General features: G+C 26.9%; 6 protein-coding genes across 6 annotated transcripts; 2 read left to right on the top strand and 4 right to left on the bottom strand.

The window, feature by feature from the left end:
* The first annotated feature begins 355 nt into the window (after positions 1-355).
* On the top strand, positions 356-2100 carry LOC122853264 (endocuticle structural glycoprotein SgAbd-8-like). Its single transcript, XM_044153628.1, has 7 exons — positions 356-488; positions 560-719; positions 892-1062; positions 1188-1289; positions 1412-1543; positions 1625-1660; positions 1767-2100. The coding sequence occupies exons 1-7, from the start codon at positions 480-482 to the stop codon at positions 1844-1846; spliced, it is 690 nt and encodes a 229-aa protein (XP_044009563.1). The 5' UTR covers positions 356-479; the 3' UTR covers positions 1847-2100.
* A 626-nt stretch (positions 2101-2726) lies between these two features.
* On the bottom strand, positions 2727-17082 carry LOC122851107. Its single transcript, XM_044150154.1, has 10 exons — positions 16720-17082; positions 16245-16629; positions 14964-15826; positions 14513-14753; positions 14240-14407; positions 10395-14158; positions 7193-7969; positions 6855-7095; positions 6616-6777; positions 2727-6505 (listed from the first exon to the last, which is right to left on the bottom strand). The coding sequence occupies exons 2-10, from the start codon at positions 16246-16248 to the stop codon at positions 2727-2729; spliced, it is 9999 nt and encodes a 3332-aa protein (XP_044006089.1). The 5' UTR covers positions 16249-16629; positions 16720-17082.
* Positions 17083-17249: 167 nt separating this feature from the next.
* Positions 17250-22039, bottom strand: LOC122851106. The gene is made up of 15 exons (XM_044150153.1): positions 21926-22039; positions 21778-21829; positions 21512-21714; positions 21253-21423; positions 20591-20642; positions 20277-20479; positions 20053-20205; positions 19651-19904; positions 19316-19597; positions 18620-19253; positions 18396-18552; positions 18146-18334; positions 17853-17932; positions 17490-17774; positions 17250-17420 (listed from the first exon to the last, which is right to left on the bottom strand). The coding sequence occupies exons 1-15, from the start codon at positions 21989-21991 to the stop codon at positions 17250-17252; spliced, it is 2952 nt and encodes a 983-aa protein (XP_044006088.1). The 5' UTR covers positions 21992-22039.
* LOC122853266 (diamine acetyltransferase 1-like) lies at positions 20009-20922 on the bottom strand. Its single transcript, XM_044153630.1, has 4 exons — positions 20758-20922; positions 20591-20642; positions 20277-20479; positions 20009-20205 (listed from the first exon to the last, which is right to left on the bottom strand). Exons 1-4 carry the CDS (start codon positions 20821-20823, stop codon positions 20032-20034), a joined length of 495 nt encoding a protein of 164 aa, XP_044009565.1. The 5' UTR covers positions 20824-20922; the 3' UTR covers positions 20009-20031.
* Positions 22040-22149: 110 nt separating the features above from the next.
* On the top strand, positions 22150-23004 carry LOC122853271. The gene is made up of 2 exons (XM_044153634.1): positions 22150-22328; positions 22512-23004. Exons 1-2 carry the CDS (start codon positions 22289-22291, stop codon positions 22823-22825), a joined length of 354 nt encoding a protein of 117 aa, XP_044009569.1. The 5' UTR covers positions 22150-22288; the 3' UTR covers positions 22826-23004.
* Positions 23005-23115: 111 nt separating this feature from the next.
* On the bottom strand, positions 23116-25266 carry LOC122853253 (protein disulfide-isomerase A6 homolog). The gene is made up of 5 exons (XM_044153610.1): positions 25060-25266; positions 24734-24927; positions 24450-24671; positions 23845-24383; positions 23116-23764 (listed from the first exon to the last, which is right to left on the bottom strand). Exons 1-5 carry the CDS (start codon positions 25073-25075, stop codon positions 23446-23448), a joined length of 1290 nt encoding a protein of 429 aa, XP_044009545.1. The 5' UTR covers positions 25076-25266; the 3' UTR covers positions 23116-23445.
* Positions 25267-25422: the final 156 nt, after the last annotated feature.

Genomic DNA, 25422 nt, shown 5'->3' with positions numbered 1-25422 from the left:
GATGTGCATCGAAAATGTAATTGACTTTCATGTGACCCGATTGATCGACCTTCAAACTCATCAACTATCTGTATCATCACAGGCCAGTGTTGTAATAACTTGATTGGAAACTAATCATTACTTTCTTATTTATCTATTTTTAATTAAATATATATTTATTTTTTTTTAAACTAAATATTTTTGAAGAAGGTAAGCAACTCTTACTCTTATGGAAAGCCCATGTCTCTTCTTCTTCTTCTGCGTTTATTTCGTTTGATAAATTATATTTTTTTTTCTTCATTTTTTGGTGGGAGGAAGACGATGCATACAACATTTACAATTCCTTGGGTATATAAGATCCAATTTCATTCTCATAGAACCACAATTACAATTCTGTATTTGAATCATCAACTTGTCTAACAAAGTGTACATTATTTTTTCGCATAAAAATATTAATTTAACTTACAAAATTAATCAACAAGTAGATTCCATAAATCAACATGAAAATGGTAAAAGTTATTGTAAATTAATTTCACAATTTAATATTTATTTATTTATTTTTTTATAATTTTTTTGATAGTTTCAAGTGGTAATTTCATTGGCAATATTTGGAATGTGTTATTCAGCAAGACTTGATAATACTTATCTTCCACCAAGAAATGCTGGAAGTGCTGGTGGTGCTGGACTCATACCAGCACCTCGACGTGGTGCTGAAAATGGTAGACCAATATATGCTGGAGGTAATTAAAATTATTATTCAATAAAAATTAATAAACACAAATAAAATAATACATAGAAATTTTTAAATATAATTTTAATATTAAATAATTCAATTTAGTTGAAAAAAAAAATATATAAATATAGTTTTAATTGTGATTTTATATTGATAATATAATTTTATTAATTCACCAGGTGTTGGTGGTGGTAGTCAATATAATGGAGGAAATCGTGGTGTAGCTTCTGGTGTAAATCAAAATATACCTATTGTTTCATACACAAATGAAAACAATGGTGATGGAAATTATGCATTTAGCTATGAAACAGGAAATGGAATAAACGTTCAAGAAACTGGCCAGTCACAAGGTAAAAATAAAAATCTAATTTACATTGGCTGATTGGTCAAGCGAATCCTCATCATGCAATATCAAAAAAATAATTCAATGTATATTAACATATCTTATCTTGATATCAATTTCATTATAATATAGGAAACAGAGAGACTGTTAGTGGATCTTATTCATACACTGGACCGGATGGTATTGAATATACAATTCGATACACCGCTGATGATGAAGGCTTTCATGCAGAAGGTTATTTTATTTTACAATTATTAGCCAATATATTTTATCATTATAATCTTTTAATAATAATTATAAAAATGTTTGTTTTATTTTCTTAATTATATTTATTTGATATATATTTTTCATTGAAGGTGCTCATATTCCTACACCACCACCAATTCCAGAGGCTATTCGACGAGGTGTTGAGCTATCACTTGCTGCTGAGGCACGTGGTGAAAATCAGGATAATGGATCCAGAGGACAGGGCAATGGATATCCAAGAGGTTCATTAATTTTTGCATTATATTTTCTATGAAAATTGAAATATATTGTGTATTTTATTTATTAATTTTTTTTTGATCCAGGACAAGGTGGACAACAAGGTGGATATTCTAGTAATGGTAAATTTTTTATATTTGAAAAAAAATTATTATTATAAACTTCATAGTAATCTGGCATTTTTAAATTTCAATAAAATAACTGAAATATATTTATTTTTTATTACAGGATCTGGTCGTGTTGGTGGATCAACGTACAAAGGACCAAATTCTTATCAAACTAGTGGAAATGAAGGATACCAATATTAATTTTTTATCAAAAAAAAAAATTCAGTCATTGACGTTCTGCTTAGACCTTGCTTTCATTTTTTATTTGATATATATTTATATATTTAATATTTCCAAAAATAGACAGACTTGTGTACATATTATTTTCTATTTTTTTTTTTATATCAATTTATGAGAAAAAAAAATTGTACTTAATCCCATTTTTTTTACCAATATGTTCATTGTGATTAATTATTTTTTTTTTCCTTTAATAAAAAAATATAAATGATAAAAAATTGTTTGTTATTTTTTATTTGGCTTAATGTTCCAGCTGATTGAAAAAAAAAAAATTAACGTGGTAATTCCAAGGCTTAAAAAAAAGTATTTTCCTTGTGAATTGTGGTATTTATAATTGTTAATCTTGATCATATGATTATTAATTCAATTTTGTATTAGTTTTTACTAAACGTTTTTAATATGGATGGAATATTTATATGTTTCATCAATTTTAGGCAAAGCATACAATGTAATGCAAAGCATACATTGAAACATTCAATGCTTTATGCTTATTGTCTTATTTAAAGATCACTAAAAAAAAAATTAACTAGATTTTTAATATTAAACATTAAAAACAGCAATAAAAGAGTTACAATGAGTTAGTTTAGTCAATAAACTCACATGGGAAGTAATAAGTTAATTAAACTCTTCTTACATAATTTTTATCTAACTAAATTAATTAACCGACAAAAAATTTAATTCTAAACACTTCGGCTGTGAAAACGATATGGAAAACTTGAAGACATGAATGACGAGTTATTTATTATCTGCTAAAGATTTTAGACAATTGCATTATGCTCAAAATACTGAAAGGTTCTAGCAAATTGAATAAAAGGAATGGAAAGGAAGCAAGGAAAAAAAAAGATTAAACAGGTGAACCTGATGAAGGGTCACGCCATGAGTTTCTAGATAATTCACCATTGCCAATATCGTCAGGAGCCCTGGCAAATTGAATAAAAAGTTGCTCTAATGTGGATGAAAGTACTGCAAAATCTTCAATACAGCTGTATGTATTTTTTAGTGTATTCATCAAATCATACATGAAAGTCCAGCTCACTTGTGAATCAGTCACATGATACCCAAGAAAACCAGAATTTTCATCCATTTTTTGACAACTAAATCCTGACTCAATTTTTCTTTTAATTTCTTGAATATCATCATCACGTGATACAGTCGACAGTTTAACATGAATATTGTAACCAGCACCAAATCTTTGCTTCAACTCCTGAACAGCACCAACACAAACTATCTGTCCTTTTACCATGATGACCAAACGATTGCAAAGAACTTCACACTCTTCCATACTGTGAGATGTTAAAATAATTGATTGACCAAACTCTTGGCAAGCTTTAAGTGTATTCCAAAGTGATCTTCTTGCAGCTGGATCAACACCAGTCGTTGGTTCATCCATCAACACCAGTGCTGGATTACCAATCAATGCCATTGCAATATTTAATCGTCTTTTATTTCCCCCACTGTAAGTTGCACTTGGTTGTGATGCACAAGCTGTTAAATTTAATTTAGTTATCCAATTTCTAACGACAAACTGAATTTGTGATTTTGGTACACCACGAAGTCTTGCAAATAAATTAAGATGATCCCAAGCATTGAGTGTATCAATGATGGCATCTTGCTGTGGACAATAACCCATCTCAGCAAGATATTTTCCACGATTATCATGTATTCCATAATTTTTTAAATACATTGTTCCATCATGTGGTAATTCAGTTCCAGTTAACATCTTAAATGTTGTACTTTTACCAGCACCATTAACACCAAGTAAACCAAAACATTCGCCTTCCTTAACACGAAAACTGATACCTTTGACCACTTGTAATTTACCATAATTTTTTTTCAACTCGTGAGCCAAAAATACATTATCATTATCATTTTCAACAGTATCATCAACTCTTTTCTTGATCTCTCCTTTTACAATTATTTTTTCTTTTTGTACCAATTCATCTGTTCTAAGTGTGCTAGTTTGTACCTCTTTCCTTCTTATTCTGATTATAATTTTTTCTATAATTTGCTGTTCAAGGACAAACATGATCAACAAAAAAAACAAGCATGATCCTATGAGAAACATCATACTCTCTTTCAGAGTTAAAAAAATTAAGATACTATCAAAATATGATTTTGGATTTTTACAAGAACCTCCAACACATTCCATCATACAACATTCATATCGTTTGTTTAAAATACATTTTGCAGTTAGATCTTCATCTGATAAACTTCGACACTGTGCATTTGTCATTGCAATTGTATAAAATGACAAACAACCATCAAAAAAACTTCTATGTGGTATTAGCAAGAGTATATTGTTTAGAACGTTGTATATAGCATCATATTTTCTAGTATAAATTTCATTTATACCTGAAAGAATTCCATTGGCAAAGCTGGCAATTACTGGTAAAAAAATTAATATTATCATAGTAACATTCTGTGTGAATTTAAAGAAACTTATTGTGTAAACAAGAGATAAATAACTAAGACCAAACAGCATCAATAGTATCAAAAGAAGTGAAACTTCTGTAAAATGATAAATCCTTGTGTCTGTTAATTTATCAATAAACACCAGTGACACCACCAGTACAACAATTGGAATCATATATTGAACAATATCAAAGAAGATCATGGATCCCCAGTAGCTTAATTTTGATGCACCAGTCATGTCTTGAAGCTGTTTAATTCCAGATACTGATTCAGACAGTGGATGAATGACATAAAGAGTTACAGATAGTGTCAAAAGAACACTGATTAACGCAGTGAATAATGCAGCTTCAACCATAACTGCAAAACTACCCACAGCTGGATTTGAATTTGATTTTAACTGGTTAGGAAGTTTTTGAGTTGAAATGTAAATTTTCAAGTCTTCATTTTGACCTAAAACTTTTGCCAGAGTATTTGAGATACAGTTTATTGTTGAAGGAATACCACGTATAGCACTTCCAGAATAAAATCCATTCGCGTGGATGGTCTTATTAGCTTCAGTAATTTCAGCAGATACAATGAATTTGCTTCTGTAATCAGCTTTATTTTTTTTTGCAAAATTCAAAAGTGCACCAGTGACACTCATTCCAGTATCAACACTTGATGCTGTTCCTTTAAAATCTTGTAAAGTCTTTTGATACATTTTTGTGTACAATGGGTTGACTGATTGAACAAAAGCAGATGGAGAAGTGTAAGCATTTAATGTCAAGTCTAGCTCGGGTTCACCTGACCATGGTAAAAAAAATAATACTGCCAATAAAGGAAGAATAATACTGATCCAAAATATCCAAGGATTTTTTTTTGTAAATGTAAATTTCTTATTCCAATATCCCCAAAAAGTATGAGTAAAATAAGAAAATCCTTTGACTGGGCTGAATGATGAAATACTTTCATTACTTGTATCAACTGTATCATGACCCTCATCTTCTGTAGTTTTTAAAAATACTTGTTCAAGTGTTATTATTGAAACACTCATTCCAGTTATTCCTAATTTTTTCTTTGAGCTTTCTAATTTATCTAAAGCTTCTGGAAGTGATGCTGTTTTAGGAATGGCTAGTACAATTTTTCCATCTCTTTCTGATAAAACAGTAACATTTATTTCAATTTCTTCACTTATTTTAGCTACATTACATCCAGGATCAACTGACAATGTAACTTCAACTTGTCCATCACCATATAAATTTTTTAAAAACATTGCTGTACCATAACTTTTTAATTGACCTGAATGCATAATGGCAATTCTATCACCAAGAATATCTGCCTCTTCCATGTCATGTGTACTTATTAATATTGTTTTGTAGCCTCTCATTTTTAAAATAATATCCCAGACTTCACGTTTACTCTCAGCATCCATTCCAGATGTTGGCTCATCCAAAATCAAAACATTTGCATCACCAATAACTGCCATGGCCAAACACAAACGTCTTTTTTGTCCACCAGATAATTGATCAGGCAAGGCGTATTTCTTATCAGACAAATTGACCTTTGACAAAAGTATTTTAATTTCTTCTTCAAGTTGTTTTATTGATTTATTATCAGCTTTTAATGTTCCAAAAAATACAAGCTGCTCAAATACATTTAAATCAGGAAAAACTATATTTACTTGTGGACACAAGCCAATGTTTTTCTTGATTATTTCAGGATCAGCTTGTATATTTTCACCATCAATATAAACTACTCCCTCTGTTGAACTAATTAAGCCAGATAATATTGACATCATTGTTGTTTTACCAGCTCCATTATGACCAAGCAAAGCTGTTATTTGACTCTTGTAAAAATCAATTGAAACTCCTCTCAATGCATGCACAGCTGTTTTCTTGTTCCACTGCGTTGTATAACTTTTTTTTAAACCTCTTATTTGAATACCTGGTTCAAGACTTCCCTCAGGAACCACTTCAAATTTTTTATTACCTTTATTATTTTCTTCCAATGCTAAATGTACTTTATTATTTGCAATTTTATTTTTTCTTTGAAAACAGTATAATAGGTTTTGTTTGACCCCATATTTTCCTGGTAAAATTGCATGGACATAAAGTGCCATGAAAAAATGAAATAACGATCCTAAAATCGAGAAAATAAGTATCGTACCAACTGAAGCTCCAAGTGTATCAAACGAGCTAGCTTGAAATATATTTGACCATTTGAGTCCAGAAACTGAAAATCATAAACATCAATATAATTAATTTATATTTATTTTCGTCTTGAGTAGAAATAATTCATTAAAAATAATTTTTTTATTCTCAACAAAATAATATTAAACTCACGTTCTGTTTCAAAGCCAGTGAGTTGTTGAAAAAATCCAGCCACTAAAAAATTCGGACTAATTATTCCCAAGTATACAAAATACCATGGTACAGAATCAGAATTATAATGAAGAACAAGTGTTCCAATTGAAGGAATTAATATCACAAATACTCCATGCCAAGCTATTAATCAAAAAAATAATTATAAAAATCATCTAAAAATAAAATAAACTATATTTTAATTGATAATAAATAATTACGTTTTTGTAAATAAGATGACAAGTGGTAACCAAAACAAAACGTATGGATTGTCATCAATAACAATGCAAAAAACACAATAATACCATTACTGTATTGAAGAAAAGATTCAACACTTGAATCCCAAGAGTACTCTAGCATTAAAGTAATCAATACCAGATAAATAATACTTGATAAAATTCCACTAACAAGCCAACTCAGTAAGTTCATCCAATCCTTTACTCCATTAACAGACATCAATATCTAAAAACAGTAATAATTAATTAATTATTATCAAGAATTAAACAAAATATATTTAATTTAATAAAAAGCTATTTATTAATTGCTAATTTGTACTTACATTAATTCCAATAATTTTTTCATTTGCTGGAAATGTTATTTCAACCAATGTAACAATTAGAAAAATAACAGCAATAACAATTCCAAATGCTTTATTGATGTAATTTGTTAAAGGACCGACTTGATTGTACGGTGGATAAGGCATCTGTTGAATAGTCAATGTTGTATTGTATTCATTTTTATCTTTGGAAATCATATTGATGTAAGCTTTATCAAGACAAACTTGTACATCAATTGATAGACTGCTTGCATAAAATGTTCCTCTTCCACCATTTTCCATTGGATCATATAAATTGTCTGATATAAATAAATATGATGGACGTAATTTGTATTTAAAAATTTTTGGAATTGGTTCATCACTGATGTCAAAGACAATACCCATTGAATACAAAAAATCTTGTTGATCTTTACGTTCATCATCAGCTGCAAATTCAGCAAGCATTGTTTTTTCATTTGAACAACCAGTTATAATACTTGAATCCCCAAAACAATTTTTAACTGATTCCATTATTTTTTCAGTTGTTGATGTTTGTGGTGTAAATCTAATTCTTGTTGATGTATAATAAGTCCCTCCAATGTTTTCCACATTGTGATACGTATTATTAGGCATGACTTTGACACTTGTTGCACTTGATTCTCGTCTAACTAATTCAACAAGTGCAAGTATTAAAAGTGTCAGCACAATCTGAACTATCAAACATTGTCCCCAGTGCTTTTTACGTACTAAAAAATTTTTTTTCAATAACAATTTAAATATATTCATCATTGCATCCATATTTTATCCTCAAAGTTTGATTTTAATTTTCAATATTATAATTTATCAATTGAAATTTGGTAAAATTTATATCAAATAAATTTCAAATATCTGTAACAACAAATAAACAAAATTAAATAATGTAATTTGTTAAATTTATTAATATATTTATATTTTAAAAAAATACATATTTATCGATGGTGTCGTATCACAATTATTGATTAACTTGATAAAAAAAAAAAAGATTAAAATGAAACTGTTATCATGGTTCTTATTTCTATATAAACATTGAAGTAATTTTTATTGATAATGATAATCAATTTATCTATAAGCCATGTTTAACTGAAAGTTTGTGAAATAAAATTTTCATAAATATATATTATAAAATACTGTGAATCATAGTTGAAAAATTTTGTCTACAAAATATCAATTACGCATATTCATAGGTGTTTACTATCCATCATTAAATTTTATATGTATAAATTATCAGACAAAAAAAAATAAAAAAAAAACAAAAGGAGAAATCGAACAGTATTATCACCAATTTATATTATCGCATGCTCAAGATGACTCACTGTTTACATACCGTTGAAGCGGTTAATAAAAATATAGAAAAATAAAAAATATAAAAGAGACACGTGGAGAAAATAATGGCTTGAAAATTTAAAATCAATATATTTTTTAATAATATATATGAGCTGTATAATTAATGAATAATTAATTGTCAACTTACCAATCGATTAAATACATTTTCATGTGATTTTTTTAAATAGCCTTGAAATCTTCAAGGTCAGAATTTAAATAGTTGACTAAATTCCTTACACAAAAACACACGTCAATTTAAAAAAACAAAAGTATGAAAAATATTTAAATAATATTTTTTGTTAATTAAATTATTTTATTAATTGACTATTTAAGTATTAAATATGCTGTGTTATATTGAAGAATGTTGATATACTGAACAGCTTGACAGTTGTGCTTTGAATGAGGATAAGTCCAACTAGCTTCAACTTGAAACCTTGAATTGACTACTGTATGTACTGGCTAGATGCCATAATCCATATACATGTCGCCATGTAATCTAGTCCCTCAAGAAAATAATAAAAGAAAAAAAAATATTGATATTATTCCAAGAATTTATTTGTCATGTTTTGTTTTGGAATTTTACCATTTCGTTAATGAATTTAATTTTGTCAACGTATGGTAAATAAGGTTTACATTAAAAATGCAATTTTAAATGAAAAAAAAAATTCTTAAAATTGAATCTTATCGAATTATTATCTATTGTTATCTTATTTTTGGTATTTTATTATTTGGTTTAATAAGAATTATAAATATCTATGTGATCAAATTGATCTTTTTTTTGCTACATCGATTAAAAATTAATAATAATAATAAAATAATTGAATAAGTTAAAAATAAAAGATTAATTATTTTTTTCAAAGTCCGTCAGTAAAAAAATTTGTTATTTGTCATCGTTAAAATCAATTGATTGAGATTTATCAATTTTAAATAATTATATTTCAAAAGATCTGTGTTTATTTTTTGTTGCTTTTAAATAATTGAGATAACATTATGAAAAAAATATTTTTATGGATTATAATGTGAAACAAAAATTAAATTAATAATAAATGTATTTTATTTATTTATTTTTTTATTAAATAAAATGAATAACATTGTGAGTATATAAATTTTATTTATCAATATGTTTTTAATTTTTATATCATCTATGTGTATTGTAAAATTATTTTTAAGTTTGTAAATAAATATTTTATGTATTTAGTTGAATTAATTTTTATAAATTTATAAATTATTATAACATAAAAAGATCAATTTTTATATAATTTACATGAAATATTATATAGGCTTGTATTTTTGTAGAATAATGTTACAATTTTTTTTATGTTAAAAATAAATATAATATGTACATGGTTTTTTTTTTTTTATGTAAGAAAAATAATTTGGTACATTTACAATTGAAGAGTACATTTGAACAATATACTCGTTTTAGTTTTAATCGTTGTACTACATGTACATTATATTTAATGTACATGAAGGTAAGTTGATTTTTTTGGAAAAATTTAAAATTAAACACAATTATTACTGGGTTTAATTACGTTGTAAAAATTAATACTGAATAAACAAAATTTGAACTGGTAGTAAATAAGATTCAAATAGTACACCTGTAACAAAGAATAATATTTTTTTTTGTTTTTGTTTTTTCGTTATGAGACAAACGAAATATCACAATAAGTTAATTTGGTATTTTATAAAAAATTATTGTGAGAAAAATAATATAAATGTTTCAACAATGTTCTTGTTATTGAGATAATTTTTACTTTGAATTGTTATTCAATAAAAAGAAAAATTAATTGACTGATTTTTGTGGCAAAGTCAAAAACATATAAAACAACTCCAAAAAAACAAGAAAGAAAAAAAAAAATTAAACAGGTGAACCTGACGAAGTATTACGCCATGAGTTTCTAGATAATTCACCATTGCCAATATCGTCAGGTGCTCTCGCAAATTGAATAAAAAGTTGCTCTAATGTTGACGAAAGTACTGCAAAGTCTTCAATACAGCTGTATGTATTTTTTAGTGTATTCATCAAATCATACATGAAAGTCCAGCTTACTTGTGAATCAGTCACATGATATCCAAGAAAACCAGAATTTTCATCCATTTTTTGACAACTAATTCCTGATTCAATTCGTCTTTTAATTTCTTGAATGTCATCATCACGTGATACAGTTGATAGTTTAACATGAATATTGTAACCAGCACCAAATCTTTGCTTCAATTCTTGAACAGCACCAACACATACTATCTGTCCTTTTACCATGATCACCAAACGATTGCAAAGAACTTCACACTCTTCCATACTGTGAGATGTTAAAATAATTGATTGACCAAACTCTTGGCAAGCTTTCAGTGTATTCCAAAGTGATCTTCTTGCAGCTGGATCAACGCCAGTCGTTGGTTCATCCATCAATACCAGTGCTGGATTACCAATCAATGCCATTGCAATATTTAATCGTCTTCTATTTCCCCCACTGTAAGTTGCACTTGGTTGTGATGCACAAGCTGTTAAATTTAATTTAATTATCCAATTTCTAACGACGAAATGAATTTGTGATGTTGGTACACCACGAAGTCTTGCAAATAAATTAAGATGATCCCAAGCATTGAGTGTATCAATGATTGCATCTTGTTGTGGACAATAACCCATCTCAGCAAGATATTTTCCACGATTATTATGTATTCCATAATTTTTTAAATACATTGTTCCATCATGTGGTAATTCAATTCCAGTTAACATCTTGAATGTTGTACTCTTACCAGCACCATTAACACCAAGTAAACCAAAACATTCGCCTTCTTTAACACGAAAACTAATACCTTTGACCACTTGTAATTTACCATAATTTTTTTTCAACTCGTGAGCCAAAAATACATTATCGTTTTCAACAGTATTATCAACTCTTTTTTGAACCTCTTGACCTACAATTTCTTTTTCATTTTGTACCAACTCATCCATTCCAATTGTGCTGGTTTGTAAATTTTGTCTTCTTATTTTAATTAAAATTTTATCAATAATTTGCTGCTCAAAAATAAATATAAGAGCAAAAAATATGACAGATGAGACTACCATGTAAAACATACTGTCACCAAGTGATGGACCCAAGAAATTACTTTCAAAATATGATTTTGGCTTTTTACAAACACCTCCAGAGCATTCCATAGAACAACATTCATCAATAGCTATTGGTCCAGAGCATAGAGCATGAATAATATTATCAGTCATTCGACGACATCTTGCATTTGTGACGACAATTTGAAAAAATGAATAATGTCCATAAAGAAAACTCAAATCAGGAATAAGAAGAAATATATGTTTTTGTATATCTCGTACATGATCGTAGTATTTACTATTCAATGTAAAACTTAATACAGCAAGAATTGTATCAATGAATCCAAGCACCATTGGTGAAACACTCAGTATTATCATTGTTGCATTTTGTGTTAATTTCCAAAAGCTTATTGCATAAACAAGAGGCAATGATCCAAGTCCAAAAAGTAGTAAAAGTGCAAAAAACAACATCATTTCTTTTCCATAATAAAATTGTGTTCCCAAAAAAATATCAATAGATAAAAATGAAGCCAACAATAAAAGTACAGAAATAACATACTGACAATAATCAAATATAAACATTGATCCCCAGTATGAAATTTTTGAGGCACCTGTCATGTCTTGAAGTTGTTTTATTCCACTTGTTGCTTCAGAAAGTGGATGTGTCACATAAAAAGCAATAGCTGGAGCTAAAAATATAATCATTGACAAAGTAACAGTTGATGCATCTGTACTTTGAGCTTCTTTATTGTCATTTTTTGGAAGTTGTTGACTAGAAATATGAATTTGTATTGCTTCATTGTCTGTTAAGTGCTTTACCAATGTGTTGGAAATACAATTGATTGTTATGGGAATACCACGAATAGCAGTACCTGAATAAAAACCATTTGCTAGTAGATTATTAGCTGTTCTATTGAATTCTGCTGAAACAATCATTTTATTTCTGTAAACAACTTTATTTTCTTTAGCAAAATTCAAGAGAGAAGTTGTTACACTATTTTGTGAATCAATAATCGTAGCTTTTCCTCCAAAATCTCTAATTGTATTGCTGTAGATAGCAGACAGTGATGGTCCAGATGATTTTACTAGAGCTTTTGAAGAAGAATATGCATTGAGTGTTAGTTTAATTGGTTTTTCATTATTTGTTTTTGCTCCAAAAGCCAGTAATAATAATAATGATGCACAACATGGAAGAAGAAGACTTATCCAAAAAGACCAAGGATTTTTTCTAGCATATGCAAATTTTTTAATTAAATATCCCCAAAATGTTTGCATGAAATAGGTAAAACCTGATTCTTTTTCAAATGTTCTAATTGGATTGTTGATAGTATCCATTTCATCACCTTCTTCTTTTGTTATTTTCAAAAATACTTGTTCAAGTGTTATTATTGAAACACTCATTCCAGTTATTCCTAATTTTTTCTTTGAGCTTTCTAATTTATCTAAAGCTTCTGGAAGTGATTCTGTTTTAGGAATGGCTAGTACAATTTTTCCATCTCCTTCTGATAAAACATTAACATTTATTTCAATCTCTTCACTTATTTTAGCTACATTGCATCCAGGATCAACTGACAATGTAACTTCAACTTGTCCATCACCATATAAATTTTTTAAAAACATTGCTGTACCATAACTTTTTAATTGACCTGAATGCATAATGGCAATTCTATCACCAAGAATATCAGCCTCTTCCATGTCATGTGTACTTATTAATATTGTTTTGTAGCCTCTCATTTTTAAAATAATATCCCAGACCTCACGTTTACTCTCAGCATCCATTCCAGATGTTGGCTCATCCAAAATCAAAACATTTGCATCACCAATAACTGCCATGGCCAAACACAAACGTCTCTTTTGTCCACCAGATAATTGATCAGGCAAGGCGTATTTCTTATCAGACAAATTGACCTTTGACAATAGTATTTCAATTTCTTCTTCAAGTTGTTTTGTTGATTTATTATCAGCTTTTAATGTTCCAAAAAATACAAGCTGCTCAAATACATTTAAATCAGGAAAAACTATATTTACTTGTGGACACAAGCCAATGTTTTTTCTAATTGTTTCAGGATCAGCTTGTATATTTTTGCCATCAATAAAAACTACTCCTTCTGTTGAGCTAACCAAGCCTGATAATATTGACATCATTGTCGTTTTACCAGCTCCATTGTGACCAAGTAAAGCTGTTATTTGACTCTTGTAAAAATCAATTGAAACTCCTTTTAATGCATGTACTGTTGTTTTTTTAATCCAATCTGTTGTATAACTTTTTTTTAAACCTCTTATTCGTATTCCTGGCTCAAGACTTCCTTCAGGAACAGATTCAAATTCTTTTTTTTCCACTTGTAATTCTTCAAATGCCAAGTGAGTTTGATTTTCCTGAACCTTATTACTTCTTTGAAAACAAAAAAGTGGATGCTGTTTGACACCATATTTACCTGGTCTAATTGAGTGAATATAAATTGCCATATAAAAATGAAATATTGCTCCAATAATTGAAAATATAAGCATCACTCCAATAGATGCTTCAGGTGAACTGTCTGATGCACCAACAACAAACATATTCAAAAAACCAACTCCAGTAACTGAAAATTATAAATAAAATATTTTTTTTTATTCATCTAGTATTATTGTCAAAAAAAAAAAATTAAAAAATTTCCTCTTACGTTGTCGTTCATATGCATTTATCTCATTAAATATTCTGTCAAGTAAAAAATTTGGACTAAATATTCCTGCATACAATAAAATATGTTTTATCCCAGAACCTGTTGCAAAATTTTTAACAGTATTCATTAGACCTGATGCCATGAACACAGCAAATACTCCATACGAAGCTAAAAAATAAAAAACACAATAAAAATAAAAACAATTAAATCAGTTATATTATTTATAAAACCAAAATACACAATAAATTAACTGCAAATTATAAAAAAACTTACGTTTCCAAAAATACGATGATAAATGATATCCAAAACAAAAAGTTTGTATAGTTTGTAAAAGTAATGCGAGCCATACAATAAAAGGATTTCCATGATCAAGAAATGGTGCCACATGAGGTGGATAAAAAAATTTAAGCAATAATACAATTGGCAATAAATAAGATGTACTCCATATGGCTCCAGTAACAAGCCAACTCAACAAATTTGTTTGATTTTTAACTCCATTAACAGACATCAAAATCTATAATCAAAATTTAATAAAATTTGCAATTAATTTTCATAGCTTGCAAAAGAATCAAATATCATTTTAAAACGTAGCTTGATAAATCATATTACGTTTAACGTAAAAGAAAAAAAAAATCATCAAATGACTCATCAAAAAAAAAAAATAAAAGCTGATGAATCATTTGACGATTGCAGGAAATGATATGATAAAAAATTATATACTTACATTAATTCCAATATTTTTTTCATTAGCTGGAAATGTCATTTCAACACATGTCACAATAACCAACATCAATCTGGCAAATTCAGCTAATGCTTGTGCTCCAATATAATCAGCCAAACCAATTTTATTATATGGTGGATATGGCATTTGTTGAATAAACATTGTCGTGTCATATGCAGTTTTATTTTTTGACATTTTTTCAATAAACACTTTATCAAGACATATTTGTACTGGAAGCATTGGATCATCATCAACTAGATCAGCATCATCACCATTTTCAAGTGGATCATATAAACCTCTTCTAAATTCAAATGATGTACGTATTTTATATTTAAATATTGTTGGTAATGAATCATTAACAATTGTTTCAAAAACAATACCAATTGGTGTTATCAATTCATCTTCTTTTTCAATACTTTGATCACGTGCTATTTCAGCAAGCATTGTTGCTTCATCAGGTGAACCAAATACATTGCTTTCTTGTACTTTTAAACATAATCTAACTGATTCCATAAAATCTTTTGTTGTTGCAAATTGTGGTGTATAATGAATAACGGCTGATCTTCTTGGAAAATTTTGTAAAATTTCAATACTATTTTTTGGATCATGATATGTATCATGATTAATAACTGTGATTCCTTCATCAGCTAGCAATCTAATTAATTCAGCCAATAAAAATAAACCAACTGATATACCAATTTGTATTAAATATGTTTGTCCCCATTTTTTTTTACGTACTGTTAAATTTTTTTTTAATAACAATGTAAATATTCTCATCATATTTGTCATCTTGTTGTTATTTTTTTGTTCACCAATTGGATAAAATCTTCCACGACTTCGTGCTTCACTTCTCAATGTTGTTCTATCTAAATGATTATATAAATATTATTATTAAATGATATTGTTGATTGTATTTATTAATAATACTAAAAAATTATGTGCCACAATGATTCATTAAAGGTATCTATGGTAACATATTTAGTATGCATATGAGTTACTTTGTGACGTGTACTGTAGTTTTTTTTTTTGTTATTATTATTCTAATTATAAATACATTTTTATTTTTGTAAAGGTCACATATAGCTTGGTGAATTTAATCAATGGAATTGTGGTGATAAATTAATTTAAATGAGTTATTAATATTATTATTGACATATGGGTTTACCAAAATTTCAATCAGGAACATTTGACTTCTAGCTAAGCTATCACCAAGCCCATCACCACTTAATGACTACAAAGGAAACACAAGTTTCTTGATTGATAAAGTTTTTTTATAACTCTCACCCATTATTGTGATTTAATTTTTTTATCTTGATGCTTCGCCAATCTTATCAGTATTTTTTTTTTTAATTATCAAGTATTTAGCACTGTCACTATTGATTCTATCTAACAAAATTGATTTATAAAATAAAAAAAAATAGATTAAGCCTTGGATGACACTAGTTTAGTATCAAAATATTTTACTTGTTTTAACTGTTTAAAGGTAATAGATAAAAAATTGACCCAATTATTTATTGGATATCCCGTTTTATCGCCATTTTGAAATTGTTTTGTTGTAATGACAGCAAGTATGCCAATATGCTGGTAAAGTATTAACTGGTACTAACATAAAATAAAGTGTTGAGCTAGGCACTGAGCCACAGTACATCCCAGTGTAGTCTGTCTTTTTCTAGAATAAAAAAAAAAAAGAGTATATAAATTATCATTTTTATTATTAAACAATATAATGCAACAAAATGCAATGAAATAAAATGAGAACCTCGATGCATTTATCTGTGTGCTGTTGCAGTTTGTATTGTAGATAACTGTAAATAACTTTTTTAGAAGCTCTATAGATATTTACTATTTATATTTGTTTATAATAAAAATAACTTTTGTAAACATAACTTTTGTAAAAAAAATTCCATGAAGATAATCAATAATAACACTTGAATAACGTGCTCTAACCTCGCTTCTCTCTCTCTCTCTTTCAATTGTCATCTGTTATTCTGTTGTCATCTAGGTTTTTGTTTTTGTTTCATCATTCGTCAAAATAAATATAATTAATAATCAGCAGTTTTTTTCTTTCTCTCTCTTTTTTCTTTGTGATTTTTGACGGCATGTCAATTAATCATAACACAAGTGTCATCAGAGTATCATAAACAATTAAAATTTATTTTATTTTAGTAGAAAAAAATTGTTAGAAATATAATAAACAATAATAAAATATTAATGATGTTTTTAAAATTAATATTATCATTTATATATTGATTAGAAAAAATTAAAATTTATTAGAAAAATTAGTTAAGTTTATTTGGCTGATGATAGAGCATTGATAAATTCATCAATTTTTTTTGGAATAATTTTATCATGTAGATACTTAATTTCAGCTGAAGATTGATAATAATGTTTTATCTTCAAATTCTTGATAAAATGAGTCAATGATTTAACAGCATGTGTTTCAAATTTATCAGTAAAAACCTAAAAAATTTTATTAATAAAATTATCATGTAATTTATATTTTTAATTGTTAATTAAATCATTTACCATAAATGAATAAAATCCAGGATTATTTAAATGATAATCAATATAATCTTGTCTTGATTTTAAAACAATATCAACATAATATTTCATAAGTGTTTTTTTATTTTCTAATTTTTTAATAAATGGATATAATTTATCTTGTGATTCTTCACTTGTTAATGATTTAACTTCATCATCTTGATGATCAATTTCATTCATTGTACTACGTCGATATAAAACTTTTGCTTGTTTACGTTTTTTTTTTGTAATCTCATCATCAATAATAATATTTGATTCTTCATCAAGCATTATCTAAAATGATTAATTCAAATTATCACTGTCTGCTTTAAAAAAAAGTTAATCTTTAAATTGAAAAACATAATAAACAACCTTTAATTCATCATGATCTTGATCAAAATTAAAATCTTCAATTGAATCATCAGTATCAAATGTAATATGTTTATTATTTTCTTGAAATATTTCAAGACGTGTTTTTGTTTTTCTTGGTAGAAAAAATTTATCATCAATTGATGAATAAATTGATTCATTATTTAATGAAATATTTAAATTATTTATCAATTCATCAATAACACTTGTTACAATATTCGCTGAATTAATTTCATTATCATTAATTATTTGTGATGAATTTTTAGTTATTGTAAGTGCCAATAAATTATCAACACTATCTTTAATCCATGTAAATATTTTAAATTTTTCTTCAATCAATTCACAATGTATCAATTCATCTTTAACAAGAATAAATATTAATTTAATATTTGAATAACGTTTTTTCATTTGTATTGATGATTGTAAATCCATTTGTGTTATTCCAATTTTATTTTCATTTTTTAATTTAATTATTTCACTTTTATCTGTAAAATTTATTCATTAAATTATTATTCATTTTATAATTAATTTTTTTTGTTTATTTACGAAATCCATAATTATCGCCAACAAGTTCTTCAATTGTTAAATATTCTCCTTTTTCAGCCATCTCATTAAATTCTTCACGTTCAAAATATTCATATGCTTTTGCTTCTAAATTACTTGTTGAAAATTCTCTAGTTGTATGACTAGGACAATACCTCACCTAAAATCCAACCAACATAATCTTGTTATTTAATAACGTAATTTTAAATGATAAAAATAATTTTTACATTTTTCGATAGTGTCTCAGCAATGTAAAGACCAAGTCTAATTTTTCTAGAAGCTGATGGTCCAGTTAGAATTAATAAAAGAGGCTCTGATTCATCATAAGCCAACTCATTATCATGATTAATATTTGAAAAATTTAATTGCTCAAAAAGTATGAGCCTTCTGATATATTGTGATGCTAATAAATCAACAGATGGCTCAAATTTTGTCATTGCTGATATACGTTCAGTAATTGTTACTGGAAAACCATCAATAAATACAACATGTGGTATTAAAAATAATATAAGATCTTTGTAATTTGACCATTTAACACAATGATTTCCACGTAAATCAATTTCATAAATTGGATGACCTTTTAAATGTGATATTTCAAATAAATCAGATAATTTATTTGACTTTAAATCAATCAAACAAAGTGAATGATTATCTTCTAAAAAATCTAATGATGTTATACTATTATGTGCTAATAATATATTTTTTAAATTTGATAAAGTTTTTAATAATGATTCATTATTAATTGATGATGAAAATGTTTTAATACAATTATATTCTAAATTTAATTCTTCAATTTTTAAATGATATAAATTATCAACATTTTCAATCAAATTAAATGATAAATTTAAATCTTTTAAATGTCTGTTGAATAGATAATAATTTTATTAAATTAAAATTAATATTTATTATGTTGATTTGATTACCGTAGGTTATCAAGTCCAGTTATTTTTTCGATTCTATTATGAGAAAGATTGAGCTTAACAATGCTCCAAAATTCTGATAAATCTTGAATGAATTTTATTTTGTTGTGAGAGAGGTTGACGTAAGTTAGATAGACAGGAGAATTGAATTTTAACACGTCTTTTATTTTATTGTAGGATGCATTTAGATAAAGAAGATGATCAAGGCAACCAAGTGGTGATAAATCCTTCAGGTTATTGTGGGATATGTTCAAGTGTTGTAGATGTTTATGATGAGCCAAGGCACTGATGTCAATAAGATTCTAAAAATTAAATAAATATCATAAAAGCTGAATGACGTTATTGATGATATTGGTACCTTTTTGCTGAGATTACATTTGCCCAGAATAAATTTTCCTGTTACTGGACATTTTGTTAAGAAACTAGAACATGTTTCGATAATTCTATCAGATAAAATACCACAATTTTCATTTAAATTTATTTCTTTATCATCATTTATTTTGATAACTGGAGAATTATTATCATTCCAAATGTTAAAATCAAATCCAAAACCTTTCCAATTATTATTAAATAATTTTATTTTCATTTCTTCTTTCGACATTTTTTAATGTATGTTTTTGGTTTTTTTTTTAAAAAACAATAGAAGTATGTTTGACTTTTTTTTTTAGATAAAATTTTAAGTTAATACTTGAACTATTATAATTAATGAAAAAAAATATTTATAATTTTTTTTTATTTGCAAGTTTTTCAAGTGCATTTTTATCTAAACGATAATGTTGCCATTTTTCAGTTGTTGTTAAGTCAATAGCTCCTTTGTGTTTGTAGAAATTTGTTGCAGGATTCCACTCGAGAACTATAAAATCCAATTGATAACAATTTGTATCAACAGCTATCTATAATTATTAAATTATTAATTAATATATTTATATTTAAAAATAAATTGAGTTATTGATAAATTTTTTACCTTGGCAACACAATCGAATAGAAGACTACCAATTCCTTTTTTTTGATAATCAGGACATACGTATAAATCCTCAAGACACATTGATTTTCCTCCCCAGGGTGAGTAGGTATTGTAATACATTGTATAGCCAATTATTTTATCATCAAGTTGAGCAACAAGTGCTTGAAACAATGGTCGATCACCAAATCCATCTTTTTCCAAATCTGAATAATCATAAATTCATTATGAAATTTTAATTTTCTAATTTAATTTTTAATAACAATCTTCTTTTGTTTAACAATAATAATAATGTCAACATCAAAAATAAAAATTACCTTTAACACCAATTTTTGGACCATTTGGAATTTTTTGAAAATCTGCTAATTCCTGTAAAAATTAAATATAATTATAATTGATTAATAAATAAATAAACAAAAGGCATTATTAACCTTCAAATTTTTTAAATAAAAATGCATTTTATTATTAAATTTGTAATAAGTACCTGAATTAATTGACGAATTACTTTGCAATCTTCAACACAAGCATCTCGAATTTTTAAATTATCCATAATTTTTATTAAATGTCTAACAAATATATATTTATTATTAAAAAATTCTAGAACAATAAATTGAACTGTGAACGTGTGCGTATATTGTTGTCCAATATCTTTTATAAATATCTTTTTACTCAGTAGGCTCAGTAGCAACACATGATTAGATAAAACAGAAAAATTAAAAATTGTCATGCCAAATAATCTATGAATATCACTCCAAAATGAACACACAAATACTTGAATAATTTTTTTATTAAATCAACAATTGGCATAAAAATAATTTAGTACCTATACATTAAATGAATTTAATTATAAAAGTAATTTACTATTGTTAGTCACTCAACTTAAATTCAAATATGGCACGTATCATCAAAATGAAAAAAAATTAATCAATGATGATTGTCTTGCTTTTAATTAAAATCAAATGCTCATTGTTTTTTTTTAATTAACTAATTTATCAGCAAGCTTTTTAAGTGCATCTTTATCTAAACGAAAGTGATGCCATTTTTCAGTTGTTGTTATATCAACAGCACCTTTGTGTTCGTAGAAGCTTGTAGCTGGATTCCACTCAAGAACAGAAAAATCCAATCTCCAACAATTCATATCAACAGCTTTCTAAAATTATTATCAATTATAAGAATATTAATAAAACTAATCATTCATTTTATTTGTTAATTTGTTATTAAATTTAATATACAAGTACCTTAGCAACAGTATCAAATAAACGACTTCCAATTCTTTTCTTTTGTACATCAGGACAAACATATAAATCTTCTAGATACATTGATTTACCACCCCAAGTTGAATATGTATAATAATATATTGCATATCCAACAATTTTATCATCAAGTTGAGCAACAAATGAATGAAACATTGCTTGTTCTCCAAAACCATCATTTTCTAAATCTAAAAAATTAAATAATTCATGTTATAATTACAATAATAATTATATTTTTATAAACAAATTACCTTTAGTGTTTATTTTTGGTCCTTCTGGCATTTTTTCGAAATCTGCCAATTCCTAAATCAATCAATAATTTAATTAAATCACATGTGTCATATTAACTTTGGCATTCAATAAAAATACTTGGATATTTTTTAAAAACAAATAAAATACCTGAATTAAATCACGAATTGCTTGGCAATCTTCTACACGAGCTTCTCGTATTATCAAATTATCCATTGTTGTGTTTTTTTTTTATTATTTTATAATAATATTTATAAACACCGGCTCAACCTGCTGATATCTGGTCCCTCTCTTGAAAAAAAAAAATTCTATAGTATCCAACAATAAGACAGGACAGCACAAACTATACAGTTGACATGTTGAAAACAAGAAGCAACAAGAAGCTAAAAAAAATAATAATATAAAAGGTGGAATGTGGATGCTGAATACTTAAGTAAATTCAAGTCAGCGTCACTTAAAAATACTCCAAAATCTGTCAATTATCAACAATTAAATCCAATTAAATCCATCAACATGAAGATGTCAATAATTTTTTTATTTACACTGGTATTAGGTATGAAATTAATATATATTTTTTTAATAAAATTCATTTTACAGCTTTATATTAAATTTATTTATTTTTCAATTTGCATATACAAATAAAATGTAACTTGAAACTGTTATCTCATGTGACACATTTATTGATTTATGATCAATGAAAAAAAAAACCTACATGTTTTAATATTTTTCATTTTAGTTATTACAGAAATAACTGCTGGTGTTGGTAGATCTAATAGTGTATATGGATTACGAAATTCGAGATCAAATAATAGAACAAATAATAGAACAAATAATGAAAATACAAAATCATCAGTTCAAAAATTAACATCAGAAAATAATGCAAATGGAAAAATTAGAAGAAGTGGATTTGGTTTATCTGCTTGGGGTTTGATTGCTCTTATTATTGGAGCAATTGTTATTTCAACTTCAGGCTATTATGCATTTTTATTTTATCCATTTTTATGTAAAAAAGAAAGAAATTATGATATGATTGAACTAGCAAGTGTTTAATTATTATAAATAAATAATAATCATCAGTAAAAAAAATACTCTAATCGAATTGAAAATATATATTTCTTACTGTTGCAATTTTAAATGATTAAAATAAAAAATATTTCTATTGTAAAAACTGAATTTCGACTGAAGAACAATTGATAAATAAATTATAAATAATAGCAAATAAATTTATTCAAGACTTTTATTTATCGAAAAAAAAATAACAAATTATAATTAAGTGGAATTTTTTCTTATAAATCTTATGTATCTTAAAAAAATTATTTTTCTTGTGCAATGAAATGTACAGTTTATTTAAATTTTATTTAAATTGGACAGACAGTTTATTAAATTTTACTTTTAATATTTAATATATATATGAACATCACACGATATATTAATGTGTAAAATTTCTAAAAAAATACAAATCAAGTTGTTGAAATTTTCATTAATATTTTATTTGTATAAAAAATTTTGGAATGACCTAAACATATAAATTCAAAGGTCAATTAGGAATTAACAAAAAAAACCAACTGACCTGAATGGAAGATATAGCATGGATGTAGAAAAAAAAAAAATAATAATAAATGCTTTTAAAGGACTCGTTGATTTTATTTTAAATTTAAATTAATCAGTACTTAGAGTTCTTCTTTTTCATCTAAATCAACATCACTAAGATCAATTTCTTCTTCTTGTGGTGGAACTCCATCTTTGCCATCCCAAGCTTCAGTTTCATGTATTTTTGGAAGTTCAGCACCTCTCAATGGAGCAGTACCACCACGTCCATAACTCAAATCACGTAAGAAACTATTTATTCCATCAAAACTATAACTTCCTTTTAACAATGAATATTTCATTTTTCTGGCATTAACTGCAGCAAGTGCTGGATAACCAAAACCACCAATTTCCAATGCTTCTTCAACTGCTGGTTGACTTCCAGCTTCTGCCCAAACCCATCTAAACAAAGAAAAAAACAATTTTAATTATCAAATTGTTAACATTTTATTCTTTCAATTGTTTTTTTTATTTTTACTTACCCCCACATCTTTTGCTTGTATTTTTCAGCAAGTGTTTTTAATGTATTTAAATAATCATTTCTACATTTTGATTGACAATCAAGAATATGAGGCAAAACAGATACAACACAAAGTGGTTTATCATCACAAGCATCTTTCATTGATTGTTTACCAGTTAATTGAATGACATCTGGAGCTGGTAAATTGTCATTAAATTTATCAAGTGCCCAACTGACAATAGCTTGTGATGTTCTACCACCATCATAATCAGCAACTGAATCAGAATCTTTTTTACCACCAGCAAAATATTTAATTGTTGGATAACCACGAATATTATATTCAGATGCTTTTGATGTATGTACAGTTGCATCAAGAGCACCAAGTTTAACTTTTCCTTTAAGTTCAGATGCTGCTGATGCCCATTCTGGTGCAAGATTTTTACAATGTCCACACCATGGTGCAAAGAATTCAACCAACCATATGTCATCAGAATTCAATACAAGTTTATCGAAATTATCATCAGTCAGTTCAATAACATCATCTGATGATCCCTTTGATTTCTAAATTAAATAACATCATTAGATTTTTATTTTATAAAATTATATTTTATAAATTGCAATATGTACCTTTGAGTCGGATTTTTTTCCACCAAGTACAGCTTTAACTTTGTCTTTAGCAGCACTCAATGCACCATCAACAATACCAGCTGCAGTTCTTGCTCCATTAAAATCTTCTGGCTTCTTTTTATTTGCTCCAAATATTTTAATTGTTGGAAAACCACGTACACCATATTGTCCACCAAGTGATTTATGCTCATCAGCATTAACAGCACCAACTTTAACAACTCCCTGTTAAATATAAAATGTAAATTAATTGATACATGATTTTTTTTTGTAAATAATAAATTTACCTTAAGAGCTGTTGCAGCTTTGTTGTATTCTGGAGTTAAAGATTGACAATGACCACACCATGGTGCATAAAATTCAACAACCCATACGTGATCACTATTTATAACTAGTTTATCAAAATTACTTGGTGTTAGCTCAACAACATCTGACGTGGAAGAGTACATACAATTTGCACCACCAACTAAGAAAGCCAAGCCTAAAAAACCAACAAATAAATATATTTTTAAAATAACCGGTTAAAGTCAACAACAAAGCCGGTTTGTTATTTTTTTTTTTTTTTGTAAAATTATTATAAACAAAATATTTCCTTGGATTTAATTTAACTTACATATGAGTCCTAGCATTTTTGATGATTTATTGGCAATTGCCTTGATAATATTGACTATCCTCGAGCCTCTTGGTAATTGTTGTAGACAAAAAATTTAACTAAAGATCAAAGAGTCGAGCTTATTTATTTTATTTTACCAAATATAGAAAAAGTTGAAAGAATCTCTGTCAGTTTGTTGGTCGGTCTAGCTTAGTTTTCGTGGATCATTGTCATTGGTCCACGAGAATTCATGACAAAATAGCTAAACCAATTATCTTACTTTTATATGTTTATTTATAAAATTAGCCAATGAAATTTTAATTTTTAATATTAAATGATTCTCATTGGAGGATCAATGGCATTCATATGTAATTTATCATGAAC

The sequence above is a fragment of the Aphidius gifuensis genome, linkage group LG3 (assembly GCF_014905175.1).
Source record: "Aphidius gifuensis isolate YNYX2018 linkage group LG3, ASM1490517v1, whole genome shotgun sequence".
NCBI classification, from domain to species: Eukaryota; Metazoa; Arthropoda; class Insecta; order Hymenoptera; family Braconidae; genus Aphidius; species Aphidius gifuensis.
This window is presented reverse-complemented; position numbering and strand designations above follow the sequence as displayed.